The sequence below is a fragment of the Grus americana genome, chromosome 12 (genome assembly GCF_028858705.1).
Source record: "Grus americana isolate bGruAme1 chromosome 12, bGruAme1.mat, whole genome shotgun sequence".
NCBI lineage: Eukaryota > Metazoa > Chordata > Aves > Gruiformes > Gruidae > Grus > Grus americana.
Genome location: NC_072863.1, coordinates 18,126,015 through 18,147,661, shown reverse-complemented (window position 1 = coordinate 18,147,661; position 21,647 = coordinate 18,126,015). Strand labels below are relative to the sequence as shown.

The 21,647-nt window shown below is 39.5% G+C and overlaps 1 protein-coding gene across 7 annotated transcripts in view; it reads left to right on the top strand.

Annotated features, from left to right (window-relative positions):
• Positions 1–21,647, top strand: part of TENM1 (teneurin transmembrane protein 1) — a 736,058-nt gene that overhangs the window by 564,628 nt on the left and 149,783 nt on the right. For 6 of the 7 annotated variants that reach the window (XM_054839648.1, XM_054839649.1, XM_054839643.1 and 3 more), the window contains 2 exons: positions 7,392–7,632; positions 21,219–21,457. In XM_054839648.1, coding sequence (XP_054695623.1) covers positions 7,392–7,632; positions 21,219–21,457 — 480 coding nt within the window. The remainder of the gene's footprint in view (positions 1–7,391; positions 7,633–21,218; positions 21,458–21,647) is intronic. The other variant, XM_054839650.1, reaches the window with a different exon arrangement.

Sequence of the window (21,647 nt, the reverse complement as noted above, 5' to 3'; positions counted from 1 at the left end):
ACTTCAGCAATCAGGCTCCCAAGTTAAAACACTGAGTGATGGAGTTAATTAAGGAGGAGTAGTGCTGTTGTGGCTCTAATGGTCTACAGATATAAGTGCCTCAAAGTGAGGCAAAGTTTGTCAGGAAAGGTAATGTCTTTCATTGCACCAGCTGATACAGCTGGAGGAAAAAAGAGATAGCTTTGGGCCCACAAGCCCTTCCTTCGGTTTGAGTATATTAACATTTCGATCAGCAGAAAAAGCAAAAACAGTCCCCCCCACCCCCCTTAAAAAAAAAAAGAGCATATCAGTCTTATTTCAGGAATTCTGCAAAGTAAAATTGACAAGTTAAGTATACGGTACAAAGACAACGGATGCCAGAATTTTTTGAATCTTGCAAGGCAGAATATTATTAAACGCATCCTATCAGCAAAGTTGGAAGGGGTGGCCATGGGATGGTTCCCCTGTGATAAATCACTGCCTTTCCTGCTCCAATCAGTTCTAACCTCCATTCTTTTGCCTGACAAATTCCCCCACACCTTCCTGCAGCTGAGTCAAGAAACAGTTTGATTGCAGAGACACTTCTGAGACACTTCTGATTTATTTTCCAAAACACTCTGAGATTTCCAGTATTTTTTTCACTTTGATCATGCCAGTAGTTGATGTTTTAGCAGAAGGAGAGCCCAGCGGTGTTACCATCCTGATGCGCAACAGTAATGGTGAATTACTGGCCAATACACAAGTCCTGCTAATGCCAATTCCTTATGCTCTCTAGTGCTAGAAGTTCTAAGGCATTGATACTTAATATCAACATACGCAGGTAATAAAGTCCATTTATACTATTTGATTTATGGAGATTTTCTAGTAGACTTCAAGTAATCCAGCATTTATTTGTTAGAAATGGACCAAAAATGTAAAATTAAAATCCCAGGCTCATATTAGCCTCCCTAAATAAATATGACTCCAGAAGGAATTTTAGCTGAGTTTAGCACTATTGCACAAGAGATTGTATTAAACAGAATTAAACATAAAACATTTACTTCTGTAAAAGCAACAGTGTTGTAAACGGAGACCTGCTGGCGATGCTCCCATCGTTCCTTTTCAGTCTGATGGGCAAAAGTGGGTAATTACGTTTTTGTAAAGTTTCCTAGAATGAGGTCCATTACGAGTGTTTACAAAACATAGTCACTCGGGTCTTACAGTACAAGTTTTGACTGTTAATGTAAAAGTAGAAAAGGAAGTGTGCCACAGCCATCATAACAAGTCCTTACTGTCCTTGTAGCTTCTATGCAGAGTAGATTTTTTCCCTACGCAGTCAGACCATACAACATTCAATGTAAACGTTACTCGGGTTTTAAAAAAGAGTTGAATTGCCATCGTATTTCATTTTTAAATATGACTAAAGTTGGAAATGCTGAAGGAGAAATGAGTTTCTGTTAGCATTAGGAAATTATTAGAATTTGTATTTTACCAAACCTCTTTTTGTCAAAATGATCCACAAATTGTGAGTTAGCTGTTACCGTGTGCGTGTGTGTAATGGTAAGGGATTCGGGGGAATTGAACATATGGGATACTGAGAGCATTTAATGGGATCCATATGAACACATTGGATTGAGTGTTTAAGTATTCTACATCATTTGTTTGACATCATTACATTATTATAATGTAAATCCAGCTGTATTTTATGCTCATTGACGCCATTCAAAGTATGTGGCATAAGATGTCTGTTAATTTTTCTTCAGAAGTGAAGTGCTGTGTTTTCAGCACAGCCTAAATAATGATATGGAAGATTCATTCTACGGTACGAAATTATATACTGGGCTATTTGAGGGGACACCTGTACTGAGAAATAAAGTGCCCAGAGCCCCTCGATGATCCCCAGTGCTGAACTGGTCCCTCCCTCGGTCTGTTCCGGGCCATCCCGACCTGCTCGCCAAGGACAATCTGCTGCCGCCGGGGCGAGCTCAAAGCACCGTGGGCGTGAGTCAGTAGGCTGTGGTGGGAAGTCGTGCTGGTCTCTGGAGGTCTCTAAATCTCTTTTACTTAGTATGTAAACTTTGAGTCCATATGACCTTTAGTTTATAAGCTTTCATTACATTATAAACTTTATTTTGCATAAAACCATATGGTTTGTCGAATTCTTTAGAGATGTTTGGTATTTTATGTTCTGGAAGATTTACTGTGTAGTAAGGCTGAGGAAAAAAATTAGGTACAGCAAAACAATAATCTAAAAGTAAATTGGTATTAAAGGTACTCGTTAGATACTTTTATATCCTAGTGGTCTGACAAAGTTCGCGAAGCAAAGGATTTTGCAAGTAAGGTAGGCCAACTAAATGTTGAGCTACATCAGAAGGAGCAAGCGTAGAAAAGATTATTGAAACAGAATGTAAATTTATACATCAAGAGAGCAATTTCATACACAATTTTTTTTTTCTATATTCATCTTTTCTCACAATATGTGACAGCAAAAATAAAAGGAATTCAGAGATAGGCAAAAAATAATTAGGGGCTTAGTAAGGTCATTGGTGCGTACATAGAAAAAGAATAGTTTTAAATTTAGAACGGAAGGAAAGGGTGTAAAGAGTTACACAGCATCAGCAAGTATACTAACAGGTAGCAGAGCCAGCACTCTGCGATGGTAGCACCTACATCTAATTCTCAGTTTGTCTTACATCCAGAGCATAAATCTCATTGTAAAATTGAGAATTTCTGTTCTCTGCTTTTTAGCTCTAGTCTTAAGCATTCAGACCCTCCGTCTTCCCTGCACTGAGTCTTTTCCAGTTCTTCAGTGCCCGTTTATATAAGCCGGGCACGGTGCTCTGGGCATAATCCTGCCACGCTGTTAGATGGTGTCAGACACATCTTCCGACATGATGCAGATTTACCTGTTCCAAGGCTCTTTTTTGATAAATAGCATTATCCTCCTTCATCTCTGCTTGAGGAGAAGTTCCAGGTTGGTTTGTAACTAAGTAATAGCATACCCATAGAACTTTTAAATAAACTAAACTAAGCTCTCTGAACATATGTTGCTATTTCGTTCATTAAATAACGGATCGCAAGCTAATTCATTCTCAGCTGAGACATGTCTAGTTAAAAAATATAAAAATCCAAACATACCAATAAAGTATGAATTTAGGAACTGAAAAAATTAAAATATCTCAAAAGCACTACAGGTTAGATGCAAACCTTTTTAAGGTTCATTACTTTTTAATATATTCTCTTTGATATAATTCACTTAGTAACGATACAGGCTATTGTAGTCTTGTCAGTAAATGATAAAACAGTTCAATTACCTATTCTTTCCATGTGGATCCAAAAAGTATAGCGAAGCATACTTTCAAAACTTTTGGGAAAATACTTCAGCAGAGGCCTGGCTTATCTTCAGAACTAATTCTTAATCAGGTGCTAACTAGTTGCTAAAGCTGCTTATTTCATTTTTGTCAGTCTATAAAGCAATTTAGGTACATGTTTATGATTACAAAGGCATTTTAGCCTGACTCTTAAGGAAAATTAGTTGATGTTAACGCTGCTCCTGTCCGTTGTTCTGGGCCTCCAATAACTTTTGAGCAGAAAGGCAGCGCTCGACCAACATGGCAGAGTAAGGGGAGCCTCGAAGTTAATTAACCTTCCACTTTCTGCTAAGTAGAGGCCTAGTAAAAAAAGCAAGATCCGAATTGTCGTGTCTCCTGAAGGAAAAAGCAGTAGTAGTAGGATTCAGCAGCTGAAGAGGACTTGTTGAGGTCTGTGCTCCATAGCTGTAGGATATCAGGCTCCGTTATACAACTGCCATGGAGCGGTGTCTGCTCAATATTGAGCAAGAGCCATCCAAAAGAATGAGTTAGAACCAAAGAAGAAGAAACATTCAGGACGGAAGCAGAACTCCTCCCTTCAAACTTCAAAGAAAGGAGAGCAAGCAGAAATCCTGCCAACTAGCAGAATTAGGAGGGAAGTTTTTCTTGTTTATAGCCAGCATCAATACAGCAGTTTCTCTTTTGGAGTGAATGCATGGACTTTGGGAAGGGTCTTGAATTAAAAAAGCTAAAGAAATTAGCGTCGTTATTGATGAATGAAAGCGAAAACCCTAAAAATTAAAAAAAGGGGGGGAAGGGGAAGAAGTGCAGTTTGTGGAGTGGATGGGGAGTGCGCGAGCGAGTAAAACAAAGCAGCTCCGATACACAACAAAGCAGCAGGATGTTGTATAGATCTTTTCAGGAAACATCCCAGTTCTAGATATGCTTTGCTGAAATGAGAGAACTATTTAAAAATAATGAGTTCTCAGGGGAAAGAATTTAGACATTTTCTAAACAGCCTCTTCTGCCTGTTAAAAAAAAAAAAATAGGCTAAATGCAAAGTGCAGATGAGAAGGCCAATAGCGATGGCCAAGAGCATCAATTCTGGCTTGGACGCTCCTCAGATGAAAACCTGATTTGAAGCAAATTATTGTAAATGTAAAGTTTGAGCTGAAATCATGTTTTATAGTTACATTTTTAGATGAATGGAAACTTCTACCATGTCAATGAATGCATTGAAAACAAATAACGCTGTATTTGCATATCATACATAGACTTACTGATGTAAAAAAAAAAATTTGAAAATCTGAACATTATTAGCAAACATTAAAAATAAAACCAGGAGTTGTTATGGATAGCATTATGCTGAACAATAGCAACAGGATAAAAATTCATAGTTGAGCTAATTTCTATATCACTCCCATACATTTTGAAAACTTGTTGGCTTTGGACAAATTATGTTGTGTAATAACACTTTTTAGGTATTTAAATGATTTTTGCATTAAGTTATTTTACAGAGTCTAGTGTTTATTCAGAGTCCTGAAGAATGTAAGCATGCATATTTAGTTATGATGCTGCTTTATATCCCAAGCAACATTTTTTGTGGTATAAAAATAAAGTTAATGAGATGTAGACTTAGTTTCAAGCAAAATAAAAATAACTTTGCTACATTAGAAAGTCTCTAAAAACTAATTGGAAACTCCGGCTGATTCTCAGCATAATGAATTTGTATTGTTTCACTCAAGTGAAGGTCTGATGCAGAAGGCTTGTCTTTAAATCACCAAAATACTTCAGAATCTGATGTGAGGTTTTCTGCGATGCCGGTAGCTGGACGAAGGGGTGACAAGTGTGATAATTAAAAAGGAATCCCCAAGGAAATCTGATGCGTTAATGTATTGTGATAAATGGCACTGGGAGAGATGAAGTACCCTACCAACCAGAAATACTTCATGGTTCACAAAGCAGAACCAGTCTATTGCATGGAACAAACTAAACTATTTGTCAGATAATTGCGTGCTATCGACAGGATAGGGACGGTACAGATAAAAGGGGAAGAAAGGAACTAAAAGATGCGCTGCCATATAGATGATACTTTTTTTTTTTTTCCCCCCATTTACCTAGAGAAGCAGTCACCTTGGCTGCTTGGCATTTAGTGCATAGCTTTTGATGTACCTTGTAGAGTCTTAACTGCATGTCCTGGCAAAGATCAGCAATTTTCTAAGAGGGCAGTGGTACAACCATTAAAATGTCTCGTCATGCAAATTACAGGATGTATAATAATCCTGCAGATTTTCTGTAGAGTGGATTTAAGATTGATACCACTAAGTAAAGGGATGTCATTGATCAAATACTTGAGGATGCTGGACATCAAATATTGTGTCCAAAATTTGGGTAGCTTTCAATTCTAAAATAGCAGGATACAGGATTTACCAAGATTAATTATTATATGAAAGTGCCTTAGCAGATTATTTCAGAGCTCTGGACTGTTGACTCCAGTGATTTAATTTACTGAGGTCTCCAGTTTTCTAATATGCTTAGAAATGCTTTTCTGATATATGCAAACTAACATTACAGCGTAAACCTTAATGCAACTGTAAGAATGCTGCCTTGATAAAAGATCAATGAAATTAAAAGGATTAAGTCTGGGCCAAATCCGTGACAGCTTTGCTTACCGCAGCATAGAAGAGCTTATGTGGAGCACTAAACAACCTTGTTTCTCCAGTTGGGGTAAATTGTGGCTGTCACAGAGAAAAAAAGTGCTTTTTTTCCACCAGCCGTTCCAAGAAGGGAAGGGGCACGCTTTCATCTTTCACCTTGAAAACACATCGTGTCATAATTTAAAGAAACCACGTGTTGTAAATGGATGGCAGCAACAGTTCCTCGCAGGGAATTTTTGCAGGTTCATCAGAGCTCTGCTCCAGCTGGTTCTGTGCAAATTTAACTGGACGTCTGCTGAGGTCCAAGGGAGAGTGAGGGTGAGTATAGAAATGGGACGAAGCCGCGTTAGACACTGAGGTAAATTAGCTGGAAGAGTTTCAGGTTAATAGCTTCACAGTTCACCCAATCTGGCAGCAATTTTCGACAGCATCTTCTTTGCAAACTGTTTGTTATGGTTCCTTGAAAAAGGAATTTCTTGCCTCAGTTGTCCATAGCTATGTTTCTTGCTCTGCTGGGGGGCTTTGGAGACTTTTGTGGGAAGTGGAGAAAACAAGATTTTATTGTCCCTTCAGAGTACCGTTACACCATATCTGTATCTTCGTTGTCTTTTGCAGGAGGATTCAAGCTTACTGGCGCCGCGTAGCAGCGTTAGCACAGGGCAGGACCCGTGCGCTTGCCATGTCCCTCTCGGGTGCTCGAGGGCAGCGCTGAGGGTCCCATAGGGCAGCAGCAGCACAGGCAGCAGGACCTCGGGTACCCGCCACGCACGTCTTTCACGCCGTCACCTTCGCTGCCTGGTCCCGTGGCTGTGAGCTCCTTGCCAGCTCATCTGCCTTTAGCTGCCATAAAACCTTCTCGCAGGGTGTCTGGGTCGTTAGTGCTTCGGGTGGTCTGTAAGAGTGCCCTTTGCCAGGTCTCATTCAACAAATGCGCTAACGGACTCACAGAAATGTGTAAACCTTGTTTTATGTAAGAGGTTTGCTAGGTCTTAGGAATTACTCAATTATTTTCTCCCTTGATTTGAAGTTCAAGACTCATGCTTATACTGTGTCTGTTTCTTTCACAGATGTTTTTAAATGAGATTTATACCTCATGAAATCAGTTGGTATCTGTGCTGCAATTCAATGTCAACCTGATTTATTTGTTCTTTACCCTCCTCCCCAAAACATCCTATGAGAAATTAAGTGAATGTTATATCTTCTTTTTTCTTTTTTTTTTTTTTTGTTGAACTACTGAACTACAGTGCCAAAAGGTGTGTGTCTGTGTCTAACAGCCCTTTCAGTAGGGTATTATATCTTAAATTATTTCATATATTGCAACAACATTTTACAGGCAACTAGGTTAACAACATGATAAAGCACAGTGCTTTAATACCAATAAATATTATATCGTGCTTGTGCTCTCTTGATCTTTTTGAAATAATAACGTTCTGTGGGTTTCTTCGCCTTTTCTTTGTTGTTTCAGATATGCCAGGTAGCCCACACAACCAGTTCACCTTCAGACCCCTCCCGCCTCCGCCTCCACCACCGCACGCGTGCACCTGCGCCAGAAAACCACCTCCAACAGCCGATTCTCTCCAGAGAAGATCAATGACCACCCGCAGCCAGCCCAGTCCTGCTGCCCCGACTCCCCCCACCAGTACGCAAGATTCGGTGCATCTCCATAACAGCTGGGTCTTGAACAGCAACATACCGCTGGAAACCAGGTACAGACCAACCTGTTGTACACAACATATCTTAAATGTTTTAAAAAAAAAATAAAAAAAATGGGGAGGAGGGCTGGAGTTGACATGAGATGGGGATGGGGAATTACAAGTTTGTCGTTCAGGGCATGCCAATGCATTTTGATTTGAGTCCATGTTATGTGAGACCTTATTTACTTGATTGATCTAGATCGTTAATGCTCATAAAAGCACATTTTGCAAAGTTTTGGAAGACATTGATTTATAGAATCATAGAATCATAGACTGGTTTGGGTTGGAAAGGACCTTAAAGCCCATCTAGTTCCAACTCCCCTGCCATGGGCAGGGACACCCTCCACTAGCCCAGGTTGCCCAAAGGCCCATCCAGCCTGGCCTGGAACACTTAAGGTGTGTAGGTTACATTGGTATTCCAGAGTTGTGCGCAGTCAGGATTTGTGCATGTGAACTCGTCTCACTGTCCCACATTCTCCCAGGGCCATTTTGTAATCGGCAAATAGAAGTTTTGTTTAATCAGTGTACTCTGGCACTTCTGGAGTCAGTGTTTAGGCTGTAGCTTTCCTGTGGATAAGAAAAGATAGGAAATAATACTAAAATAATATTTCCCTCAATGCGCATTTAAACACTTTATTGTATATATACCCAAAGAATATAAATTGATAATCATTTGGTAATGGAGAAATGATATGGGTCCAAGACAGGTATTGAGCACGGAGAGCCTCACCCCTGGGAGCTGGGGAAAATGAAAAACAATTGCTCACCACCAGCCAACCGATGCCCAGTCTGTGCCCCAAGCAGCGGCCCCCCCCGGCCAGCTTTCTTCCGGTTTATATACTGAATATGACACCATATGGTATGGAATATCCCTCGGGCCAGCTTGGGTCAGCTGTCCTGGCCGTGTCCCCTCCCAGCTTCTCGTGCACCCCCAGCCTCCTCTCTGGCAGGGCAGTGTGAGAAGCTGAAAAGTCCTTGACTTAGTGTAGTGTCAGCATTGCTTAGCAACAGCTAACACATCAGTGTGTTACCAACATCGTTCTCATCCTAAACCAAAAACACAGCACTATACCTGCTGCTAGGAAGAAAATTAACTCTATCCCTGCCGAAACCAGGACAGGAACGGGAGAGTTCAAATTCAGGATCATTCACAATTTACACAAATAATCTACTCTGCAAAATAATTGAAAGCAAATACATTCTGTATTCTGCAGGCCTGTGTTTCAGTACCCAAAGTTCTGCCACAGAGGTAAACGCACAGTTTCCTCTGACTTTTTGGCTATAATAAGCTTTTTGCGTTCTTGATCAATGTTAGCTAATTTGATGGCTTTCAACTACAGCTGTGTTTGCTGACTTGACGTTTAAAACAAGCCCTTGATTTTTCTACAACCTTCTTTCTCTTCATGGTGAACAGAGCACTGCGAAATTTTGACTAGGGTTTCCTTTGGGTTTTGGCATTTTAAAACACGTAGTGTGTAACTCTGTGAAAGTTGTGTTTGGTGAAACAGGTGAATGGCTGACATCCAGCTAATCTGATCCAGAGAATATAAGGCGTTATGCATGGGAATGTTTTCTTTTTAATAAACATTATGTCCAAAGGCTAGTTATCACAATTAATTTGGGGGTTTTATGAGTTTTTATTTTATTACAAAACTTAATTTTAGTATACATCTTTAAACATTTAACTGCTGCTGATCAGAAGTGTCAAATTAAGTTTTTCTTCTCTGAAAGGCTATTAAGTTGTGATTGAAGAGTAAACTGATTTGTTCTGAAATAAAACTTTCCTTGTTTGTCTTAAGAACAAATCACAGAAAGAACCAAAGAGAATTGAAACTTTTCTCCAAAAGTGAACATAAACAAAATTTTTGTTCCATTAGTCCTTCTAGAGCTAGAAGCCTCTGTTTACACAATCTTTATAAAGATAAACCTCTGTCATTTCTGGTGTAACAAGCTTAGATATCTGTACTTTCTGCCGCATATAGGGCGTTCTGTACCCACTAAGTACCTTTTGGTTCTCTTCAATTAAGAATCGGGTAGACCTTGTTTAGCCTTTCTGCATCCCTCTTCGCTATATTCTCATCAGACCTCACTGGGGAAAATGCTTTGCGATTTTAAGTCTCTTTTGAGTTCAGTTTAATTTTTCCGGTTCCTTACTATTTTTGCAAATTTGAAACTTCTTAGAAAGGACAAATGTAGTTATAACTATAATTATGTCATTGGATACTGACGGAAGGGCCGTGCGGTGGATTAGGAATTCAGACTGGAAAACGTACCGTGGGCTACACATTAGAGATTCACAAAGTCTGGGAATTTTCCGCATTCCCACCCTTGGGTGGTTGTTTCAGCTGATTTCGTGCACCCTCTGGTAGCTGGCTGCAGCCTCTCGTGCAGCTGGCTGAAAGGCTATATAATCTGAAAGCAGAATCTGTGAGACTGTTTGCCAAGATGTATCTGCAGTTTATGTGCAGACAAGTGATATAGCAGGGGAACATCGTAATAAAAAACATTTGTGATCACCACTTCCCAGAAGTCTATAGTACACAACACAGCCTTAGAGAAAAAGAAGAGCTTGCAGCTTGTTTTTTCTTCCTTTACTAGGGAATGATTCAGCTAGAATTGAACAGATACTTTGGTCTAATATCTGGATTCTCTTGTTTTCCTTCTCCGTTAGTGTTTAGCTGCCCATTAAAAATAATCCTACAAAATAAAGGGGAACATGTCAATGGCAGCTGTGTTTCTGTGCTAAATCTTTAATAGTACCAAATCTACCTAATATGTCTAAGCAGATTTTTTTTTTTTTTAATTTGGAAAATTTGCAATCAAAAAGAAGACTTAGACACTAATGTATTCCCTACTGTAATAACTGGGAAAAAATCAGAATGCACATGTTCAGCTTTTCTTCCTCTCCTGTTAATCCATACACAGCACATGTGTTTGCACGGTTTATCTGCAGCCATGTAATAGTAGAGAATTTTCAGACAGGAAAAGATTTCCTAAAACTAATCATGTGACTGTAAATCCTGTTCGCTCTGGACAGTCAGAAATGAAGCAAGTTTATGAGTCTGCTCATAATGATAATGTGACATATTTATGTAAAAGAAAATTCTGTTTCCAATTCTCTGATTGAACGTATTCTTACCTAATTAGAATTTGAAACCTTAGATTAGACTGCAAAGGGCTGCAGTGAAGACGTATACTGAACTATGTGTTCTGAAAGGGTTTTTTTGTAGTATAAAACTTTTCTCTTTTCTATAAAAACATGACAAATCAGAAATTCTGGCTTGTGCTTCATCTAGAGGTGTTATATGCGTGGACTAATCCGCAAAACAGTTTTGTCAGGACCCAGCTTACGAGCCCCACTGTTTAATGAGGAGACTGACTTGGAAAGGCGACCTTACTTGTTCAAGTTCGCACAAGCTTTTGGCAAAGCCAAGCACAGAGCCTTGCCGTGTCTCCTTGCCAAGGCCAGCTCTCTAATTCTGGCAGTTACTCTGATTATAAGCAACCTCAGTGAAAATAAGCATTAGGAACACCTTTAAAACTTCAGAGGGCATGTCGCAGACTAGCTGTTGATGAAGAAATTGGGGAGGAGCTGTACGTGTAGGAGGTGTAACAGCTCAAACCGCCGACTGACCGCTGCAGCCGTCAGCGCTGCGACGTGCCTGCAAATGCAGGTGCAGGCTCTATCTGTATGCATGCACGCACAGTTTGGGGGGGGAAAAAAAAAGTATTCATTATTAAAATGACTTATGAACATGCAGTAATTTCATTGTCACACAGAAAAATAATTTCTAAGTATTGCCAGAAAAAGACTGCAAGGATCTCTCACACCACATAAAAACACAGGAGACATTGATTCTCTTTTTTTAGGGGAATGTTATTGGGCTTTTACATAAATTGATTTTTTTTTTCTTCTCCCCCAGAATAAAGTACTTGCAACCTATTGCCTATTCCCTTCCTTTCCACTACAATAATTGTTTTTTTCAGGTTTCATAGATACTTGGCTCTAATGTTTCAAATCTTATGATTTACAGTGTAATACATTGTCATTATCTCTGACAGCCCCATCTGAGCAGAGCTTACTACTTTTTATGGAGCAGGTATTAAACCCTGACAATTCAAACGAGTGTTTTTCATTTTCTACATGCCCTGTTAGTTGACTCAGTATTTGTTTCCATATCTTGCTTTTTTGTGTGTGTGTGTGTTTGTTGGTTTGTTTTTGGTTTTTTTTTCTGGTGTTTACTATTTATTTTCCCACTCCAGTCAAATTCCCAAATAAGAAGAAAAAACTAGATGTTAAATAGGGATTTTTGCCTGACATTATTTCTGATCCTCCCTGTGCTCTGTTACAGTTCCCTCATGGATAAACCATTGGACATGCTTATTTTGAGTAAAGTTTTGCATTTAGATTACCCAAGCATTAGAAATTTTAAGTTTTCTGTCTACCTGTCAAAACTTACCTAATTTTGATCTTGTTCCAAAATGGTGTGGGTGTTTGGGGTTTTTTGTCCTGTTTTGTGCTTCACTATTTTACATATTTGCTTGTTCCTTCTTTTTTTTAAATCCAAATTCTTTCTCATCCCTCTAACCCATTTAGCAGTGTTGGCAGTAAGGTTAATGCTGTGCTGAATGGACTGAAATCTCCCTTCACTGCACTGGAAATGAGCCAAGTACTGTGGAAAAAAGACAGCTTAATTTAAGCAATCTTATCACCATGGTAATAGCTCCTCTAAGGGGACGGTGAGGTACCAGACCATGAACCTGAGATTCAATTATCATTAATTTATATAAAACTTTGAAGTACTAGAATAATAGGAGAAGTATTTGGGGTTCAAGGCAGTTATGATTTTTGGTTACTATTCAGCAATATTTCGGAGCCCTAAAGTTTGATTCTGGCTCTAAATACTTAAAAACTTGGAGGGTTTTGGAGTTCATGAAGTTTATTCAGCTCATCATATAGGTGGAGCCATTCCTTTCTGTATTATATAGTTGTTAAAGGTCCATGTTTAAGACTATCTGGATTTCTGTTTTCCTAAGAATATAATCTTGTTTATAGTTCTCTTTAGTACAGGGGAGATGTTGACAACTGTCACTTATCAAGAGATTTATTCTGTGCTATGGTTTTCACTTGTTCTTTTTTAATCGAGCTCATAATTATTTGCGCTCTTCAAAAAGTACATTGATAGCCTTTCAGATCACAGAAACCTGTACGTACTGGCTTTCCGTTTAAGCTGGAGTGGCACTAAAAGCGGAAATATTTAAAGAAAAATGCATCTATAAATACACACTCACACGGTTCAGCGTGAGCTCTTGGCATGTTTATCCTTTCTCCTTGGTCTCTTCATTTGAGCATCTTGTGAATCTTGCCCCCGCTGCAGCAACACAGAAGGCGCTTTTGTGCCTTCCTTTTTCCCAGTTCAAGGTTTCCATAGCAAACGGCACGGCTTTTACAGCTCCCAAGGCACGCAGGTGTTGATGATCATAAACCACCGAGCAGGGACACAATTACTGCTTGAGCAATGCAATTCATTAGGAACTTGTTTGCGAATGGAGCCTACTCCTGGCTTAAATGACGGGACTTGCGGTTATTCCAAGAATAAATGCAGGGGAGGGCTTTGTCTGTGATCCTTCCTTCAGATCATGTTGGGCGGTATTTGCTATTATGACATTTCACTTGTGTTTTGTCATTTTCTACCTAATTAAACAATAAATCTAACCTATAGAGAGGCTGACCATATTAAAACCAGACGCGTGGCAAGGGTTTGAATTCAGTCCAAGTCCTGTGTGTTTTCACTGCACAGAAAGAAGAAAAGCTCCTAAAAATATTTAAGAGTTCTGAATTGTAAAAGATAAATTGAAAACTGTAAATATGACCGTGAACTTAAAAGCTGTAAATATGACCCTAAATGTAATAATGCAAGAATGAAAGCAGCTCTTATGGAAATAAAAAATATAAACATTTGTCAGCCAGAACGAAATACAATTTTCAGGTTAACAGCAATGGCACTTGAGGGTCCTTCTTTTGAATAGTTTGAGATCCGGTCAGTAAGGACAATATGGTGATTTAAATTGTTCATATACTCTACTGTATTTTTGTTCTTTGGGAAAAGCTCTGGTGTGGCCTTCCCTGGAACAGTGGGATAGTATCTGTATGCATACGGGGGGGGGGGTTTGCAGGCTTGATAGAGTAACTTGAACAATCGTGCTACAGATACTCTTCGGCATTATTTTGAATAACGGAATAGTATAGAAAGTTATAAATAAAAGTCCAGGTACGTTGTTATTTTATGGCCACCAATAAGCCAGCAGCATGTTAGCTTTCTGTGAAACAGATCATTTTCATTTACCAAACCAGAAACAAACTGAATGTACATTTTGAAAGAGAACGGTAATTGCAGGTTGATACGAAGAGTCTAATCTGATTTGGGAAACAGAGACTATGTGTAGCAGAAAGGGTCAGAGACATGAAAAAAAGATCCAATCTTTTCATTTTAAAGAAAAACACATATGTATGTGTAATGTTCTTGCCCGGAAGTGTTTATCCATCCCCTGGATAGCTTCTTGTAGGAAATCTGTGAGGGAAGACCAGATAGTATTTACATAAGCACTGTGATACACCTCTTGCCAAGTAAAATTTGCGTTGTTTGTCGCAGTAGCTGTCCAGCTGGGCTTTAGACCATATGCATGCGAGTACAGGTATTGGAATGTAAACTCAAGTGCTGGGAACAAAAATCAGTTAGAATATGTAGGAATACCCACAGGAGGAAATTTGTGGCAGAGAACTGTGCAGCAACTACTTCTACTTTAGTAATCTCATTCCTTTCTTTGTTTTAAGCCATGCTACTGACAGCAGAATGTAAGCAACAAAATTACAGTATTGGTATTTTTATCCTTCTCGATTCATGGTTTCAAAGTACTCTGCGAATATTACATACTATTTTGTATATAACCTTTGTAAGTACTACTGTTCTCATTTTCCAGATCAAAAATTTAAAATTTATTAAAAAAAAAAAAAGAGGAGTAAACCACAAGCTCCCTTATTCCTTTCTTACCCCACAAATCTCCGCGTGCATTGATCAGTTTTACTCAGCTCAGGAAAGTCCTAAGCCACAGAAAAGCACTTTTGAAAACTACTGTATTAATGTAGCAATGTCACCATGTATCATAATAACAAAGCCCATACTGATCTATACAAGAGTAATTTATGTCCCCAGCGTGGTAGTTTTTGTTTTATCTTTTTTTTTTTTCCTCACTAAATAGCCACTGAAACCAGAAGACAATTGTATTTTGGACAGCTGTTCCTTTTTAGAAGCTGTTCTTGATTGATTTTGGCGTTGTCCTATATTTATATAATTATCGTCCCAGATTTCTGCCGGGGACGTGAAAGTTTAGTCACCTGGTTAACAGGCTCAGCTTCCCTACAGCAACAACAGACAAGCGAGTCAGCATCGTGTCGCTTGTTGGTCTGCACTGAAGCGAAAAGTAAAGGATACAGATTCTTTGTCCATCCTCTCGCACCCAGGGTCGCAGGGCTAAGTTTTCAAACGCGATGTAAAGTAAAGATGAGTGAATAAAGGGAAGCAATTCTGTGTGAATGATTCAAAAGGCAAGTCCAGCTCAAAGAGGAATTTTTAACAAAGCAGTTCTGTTCCCAAAGACAAATCTCTAGGGGGCTCCAAATGTATTTCAATTATACATGTAAAAATAGAATGATAAAATAAATTAGATAAATAGTTTTCATGGCCATTTCCCTCTTCTTTCACCCATGAGCATTCTTTTTCCTACAGTTCTTGTACACAAAAAGATAAAACAAGGCAGATAAAATTATAGGTCAGATTCTCTCTATAATTGTAAGTCATGTCTTATATCCACATACAGTTTTCCTGGGTTGATTTTCAAGATGAGGGTATAGTGCATTTATCTGTGGTGTTAAGCGTCTTGGTTTTATACCATTTTCTTACCTTAGAATAGCTGTCTTGTTTTTATACTGTATAGTTTGCTGAGTACCATATGTGAGATTTATAAACAGAGGGTCCATATTCTGATTATTACCTAAGTTTAGAAGTTTGCTGTTTTTTCCTCTCCCACTTTGGGTACAGAAATAGGATGGATAGAAAATCAGGAAAGAGCAAATTTCTGCTTCTTCCCACTGTCACAGGAAATATTAAGTGACTTTAAAAGGTCAGGTAACGATGGGCTTGTGATCGAAGTTTGCCAAAGTAGATGGCCAACTGTATCAGTTCCAAATCCCTTTTGTCTATCGTCTTTATATATTTTCTGGTTATGCCAAAAATCAGAATCCTTCTTATGTTTCAGCTACTACGCCTCTTAAAAATTTCCTTTGCACTTCTGTTGACATTTAAAATAATTACTTCAGTTGCCTACTTAAACATTGGTATAGATGTACAGTTACACATATTATATGCAGTTATGGTCTTCAGTTGAAAAGAAATTGAAAAGCTTAAATGATCGAGCTGAAGACTTCTTAGTTTTCCTATCACATAGCTATGCAGCAATTTGTAACACTTTAGGTAACTATTTCTTGAAACATATGTGAAACATATATATGTACAAATGTGTTCCCGCTTGGTTTCTTCAGGAGAAATGCAGACTCATTTTTTTGGCCAAAGTATTGCAAGATTTGTGTTTCTACTAACTCACCCAGTGGTTCACTTTCAAATCCGCTTTTGTTTTTGTTTTTGTTTTTTTTCCTCCTACAAACCTGGTTTTTAATGGAAACAGAAGGAAAACATGTTAAAGGTACAAATGAAGGTGGACTTCTAGGCCTGCAGATGCTAGGCACAGGGTAAATGCATAGACTTATAGAAATGATATCAAGCCCTTGACAAAGTTGAGGGACGTTACTACAGTACTGGGATATCAAAATATTTTCTCAGAATTTAATTAAGGAATTCTGTGTGGGGCTAATCTAGTTTCTGTAATAGTATTACGTTACCACCACATGAGTTCAGTTGGGACGTTGCTTCATGTGTAGCTTTTATAAGACTTAAACTACCATTCCAGATAAGAAGCCAAAAGTACATAACAAAATCTCCTGATAGAGAAGGGTGTGAGGAAAGAGATTAACTCCTGTTTTTTAACCTTCTCCTAGCTGAGAATTCATCATTTTTGTATGAACTGCTCTCTTGGAGGTACATGCCATTCCTCTTAAGGTTGAACAAGAGCACTTAGATGAGCCACATGAAACTGGTTCGTTAGAGAAAGCAAGCTATTCTGTCATCAGTGGACCAAGAGGTCTGATTTCATGCCTTCTGTCACCTCACCTCCCAATAACTCCCTTCGCTCAGTCCTTACCTCTTTACTGGGCATGTCGGTGTTTAGACCTAGCTACTGATTGGCCAGTATGGATTCTGCTTCGTTAGCCACCGTGCGCAGTGCCGGATGGATGGATGGATGGATGGATGGATGGAGGGGCTTCGAGAGGACGAAGAGCTGAGTTTAGAAACGGGAGCTCACTGGGCGTTTTGCTGGGTTTGTTGGGGGTTTTGGGAGGGGATTGGGGGTTTTAGTCCCACCACACACACCCCCAGCCCTGATTTGTATGAGTCTGGTAGGATCATCTTCTTCCTGTCAACTTCGCTTGAGAGGGTTCAAAAGTTCAAAAGTCTGACATTTGTAGAGATGAACAAATGGACAGAGAGGCAAACAGACATCGTGGTTACCTCAAGAAAGAGGGAATGTTTTCCAACTGCCTCTTTTAGATGTGAAATCATTACTGAGCCTTTAATATTTATTTATGTATTGGAATTATCAGTGCAATAAAATTAAGTGACTTCTATTTCACAAACAAATGCCTTACAGATTATCTCCCGTATTTCTCTTTTTAAGAGAATATTATCATCGTTTTTATGGATGTTTTTGATGGTTTTGTGAACATTTAGAACTCCCCCACTTGGAACGAGTTCTCTTATCAATCATTCTTAAATTCTCTGATTTCTTTTGTGTTCTTGGTTTACAAAAAGAAAAGAAGTCTTAGCTTCTCTCTCAGATCAAATATTAAAGCACACACCAGGCTGCAGTCACATCTAAACTTTTGAACTGCGATTTTTATTATTTTGCTCTTTAGAGAGAGCGCCTGATTTTATAGAATTGATAGCAACATTTTAACGTGTCCTAACGTCCTTTGGGACCAGTGGTGTGCTCAGACAGATGAGGAGTCGTCTGAGTTTATGAGAACATAGTCGCAGCCTAGCTTTGGAAATTTGTCTTTGTGCCACCAGTGTTTTTCAAATTCTATAGAAATGTCTTTGGGTACTCAATATACTCTCCCAAAAATGGAAGGCATAAACAATTGTGATTTTTTTAACATTTTTCTCAACGTTATTTCACTGGTAGCTCAGTTTCAGTGCAGCATTGCCTCAGAACCTCAGTTTTATTACAGCAGGTTAGAGCTATGTAAATTCTCCACTGTGTGAATGGAGTCGTCTATCTAAAAGGGTGTGAGCTGAATCTGGCATCCCTGCACTCTTCTGCTAATAAAGAAATCCCTCTGCACACTAGCGTTTTACCATCAGGCTATGAAGCCACATTTATAAATCCCTGTGCAAGAGAATGAAATTATTCCTGGCTATTGATTGCGAGGCTGTTAGAGCCTTAATAATAACTTTCAGTTCAGCATTTCCTTCCCTTTACCGCTGATATCTTTGAGCTATGCACCATAAAGGACAATCAATACTGCCAATATCAGACCATTTTGCTCGAATTTCCAAAAAAAATTTAAATGAGAAATTATCAGATAAGTAGGTTTTTGTCATTATGTCTTGAAAATCTAAAGCAAGTAAAGAACTATCGACTGTTTATATATATATAATTTTTGTGTATATATGTGTGTATATATATGTATACATACTTTATATATGTATATGCTTCTATATAATAACACATCTCTTATTTTATATGGTGATTCTGATTCTGCTCCCTTGAATATCAGTAGGAATTTTGCCGTGACGTTCTTTCCTACGGAAAGTCTAAGTGACTCTGTGTCTTGTTAACTGCTGACTGAGAAGTAAGGCTCTGCGTACTTGCAAAAGCCTTCATGTGTGACAGCGAAGCGTTGCAGCCACAGTAACCAGCTGTGTTCTCACGGCCTGATATGAAGGAAGCAGATTTATATAGTCCTGTAGACAGTTACGGTACTTCATTTGAATTTATTATTTTTGCTATATTTGAATTTAGAATTTTTGAACTAAAACACTTAGCGGTAACATTACCACGTTCAGAGCATTGCCATCTATATATCTACAACAAGGGGAAAAAAAGCTGCAATGTGTTGTCTAATGTGACACCAGGATGCCGTACGCAGTCAGGTTCAGTTGTCCTTTTTGGTCTGAGCGCTGCTTACTTGGGTAATGAGTATGAAGCAGGAATAACTAGTACTCAACGTAAGCAACACAAAAATTTCTTTCTCGTGGTTTGTCAAAAGACTTCTGATATGTAGGCACTGTAATCTGTAATGCAAGCTAACCGGTGTTCTCATTTACCTTCTTTTTTATGTAACTGCCTGAATAAAAGGCCCTTTAAAAGATAAAACTGCTCTGTGATACCTTTTTATTTTCTATAATCTGGCATTTTGAGAACTGTAACCTTTCTTTTAAAATCTTATAATGGAAATACATAATATCATACTCATTACACCATTTTAGCAATTACCTTTTCAGGAACATGTATTTACAATATTCTTATAGTCAAATGTCACAGTATAATCATGTTTCATACTCTTGAGCGTTTGATCCTGTGTACATCCCGCTGTGAATCCATCAAAGAAATTACACCAGCATGGACTGATTGATACATACATGTATTCAAAAACTTGTCTTGTGCCTTGCTGGAGGTGTAAAGGTACACTTGTCATGGGGAAGCTTCTGGACCATGCCAACTTCGGCCAGTTCACTTCAGCTGTGAATGCGTCTGTGGCTTTTGGCTTGCGGGCACCGTAGTGCCACGTGATTCTAAATGCAAGATCCTCCTTCAATTTTGGCAGAAACAACTGAGGGCAACTTGCACCCCCAGCAGAAGCGGCGTGGTAGTGCTTGCCTGGGGTCCGCAGAGCCCTTGCGCAGCTCTCAGCTGATGGCAGAATGGAGAAATGGGTTGTACAGGAACCAACAGCAGCAACAGTCACAGATGCTCTTACTCAGCTGGGAGCTCCCGTGAACGGGGCACAGTTCAAAGCACCTGAACTGCAAGCGGGTCGTTGCTTCGCATCGGTGTCTGGCTCCCAAAGCAGAGGGCTGGCAGGTTTGGGGGAGCTGAATGCTGTTCTCTAGGAAACGCCCTCCTGAGTTGGGGCGCTCAGCGGAAAGGCTGCAGAGACTCAGGCTAAAGCACTACTCCAGTGGCAGCCCCGTGGCCAAGGCAGTGCTTGCTCTTGCAGGCTGCGTAGAGTCAGAGCCCCTTCACTTGCTTTCTCAGCTCAGACCTCGTGGCTTGAGACAGAGGAGCAGGATGGAGACAGAGGAACTTCTTTGGGTGCATGCTGTGGGATGAGACGTAGATGTGCGCCTGTCAGAAGAGCACGCTGAAGAAGCTTGCTCACTTACGTAAACCAAAGGAAAGAAGGTCCAAAGACAGTTGGTGTTTTCAGAAGAATATGTGGTCGGTATGGTCAGCTATGAATGTGTCCTTTTTTGTGACAATTTCTGAGCACGTAGCACAGTAAGTTATTGTTTAAAATTAAATATCCTTTCCCAAATTCTCCTGGAGAGCACACACCAGTCCCGAAAACCATCTATCTTCCTACAGACACCCACTCTATATTTCTGCACCAGAGCCTGTTCTGCAAGGCACATTTGTGTACCTTATTTTTTGTGCTAATGTAAGTCTTTGCTATTTTTTCTTGAAGGCAATCAGTCCTCCAAAATAGGCAGAAATAGGTCTCCAAATGAAAGCTTTCTTAGTATGTTTGAGAAGCACCACAGTAGGCAAAAGAAGAAAAACTGCTCTCAAAAGAGCTCAATTAAGAATGCTAAAGAAATTGTACTCGCCTATACAGTAACTGCAGTCCTTCAAAAAGGATTATCCGTGTAGATTTTCCACTAAGTAGTCACCTTTCTCTTTTTTCTGTTCTTCATTTACTTTTTTTTTTTTTCCTTTTTTTGTTATTTCCTATATTCTGGAGAGAATCCGTGGTAAAAATAAATATTCAGAGTGGTAATGGCTTCTGCACGTTTTTTGTACGTTTGGTGAGCTAAAGCTAGTTGTGTGGTGTGGACGGGGTGGGTACTGCAGGCAGCAGTTCCCAGGTCTCAGGCACGCCAGTGTAACGAGGCACGCAGGGGCCGCTCGTTTGGAGGACCCCCAGGTACCGTACTGAGAAATAACCTTTCCTCAGCACTACTCCGAACCACCAGGAGTTTAGAATTCATTGACGTTATATCGTTTCACTAAAAAATTGCTGGAAATCTTGTGGCGTGGTTGCAAAACTTCGGGTACAGAGGGCATTCAAACGCACGCTTTCCTGTCGTTGGTATTTTCTGTGGATATATGCAGTATTTGCCATACTGTGCTTGTATAGTTCCTTTCACTTCTTAAATCACAGAGTGGTTTTTACAACGTGGTTCTTTGTCTTCTCTTCGTAGGCATTTCCTATTTAAACACGGATCTGGGTCTTCAGCTATCTTCAGCGCAGCCAGTCAGAACTATCCTTTAACATCCAATACTGTTTACTCTCCACCTCCTAGGCCTCTTCCTAGAAGTACCTTTTCCAGACCTGCCTTCACTTTTAACAAACCTTACAGGTGTTGCAACTGGAAGTGCACCGCTCTGAGTGCTACTGCTATCACAGTCACCCTGGCGTTGTTGCTAGCCTATGTCATCGGTAAGCCTCTCTTGCTTTTCTACGCTGAATTATTCTTTACCTTTCCTGTTCTGTTGTCTTGCTTGCTTTTACGCTCATACAAATCATGTTTTACTAATAATGTTTGCCACTGGGTGCTTTGTAAATTCTGGCAAACAAAGTGCGAGGTTGGCCAGAGGTTGAATACAACGTGGAATTCTCATTAACTTTC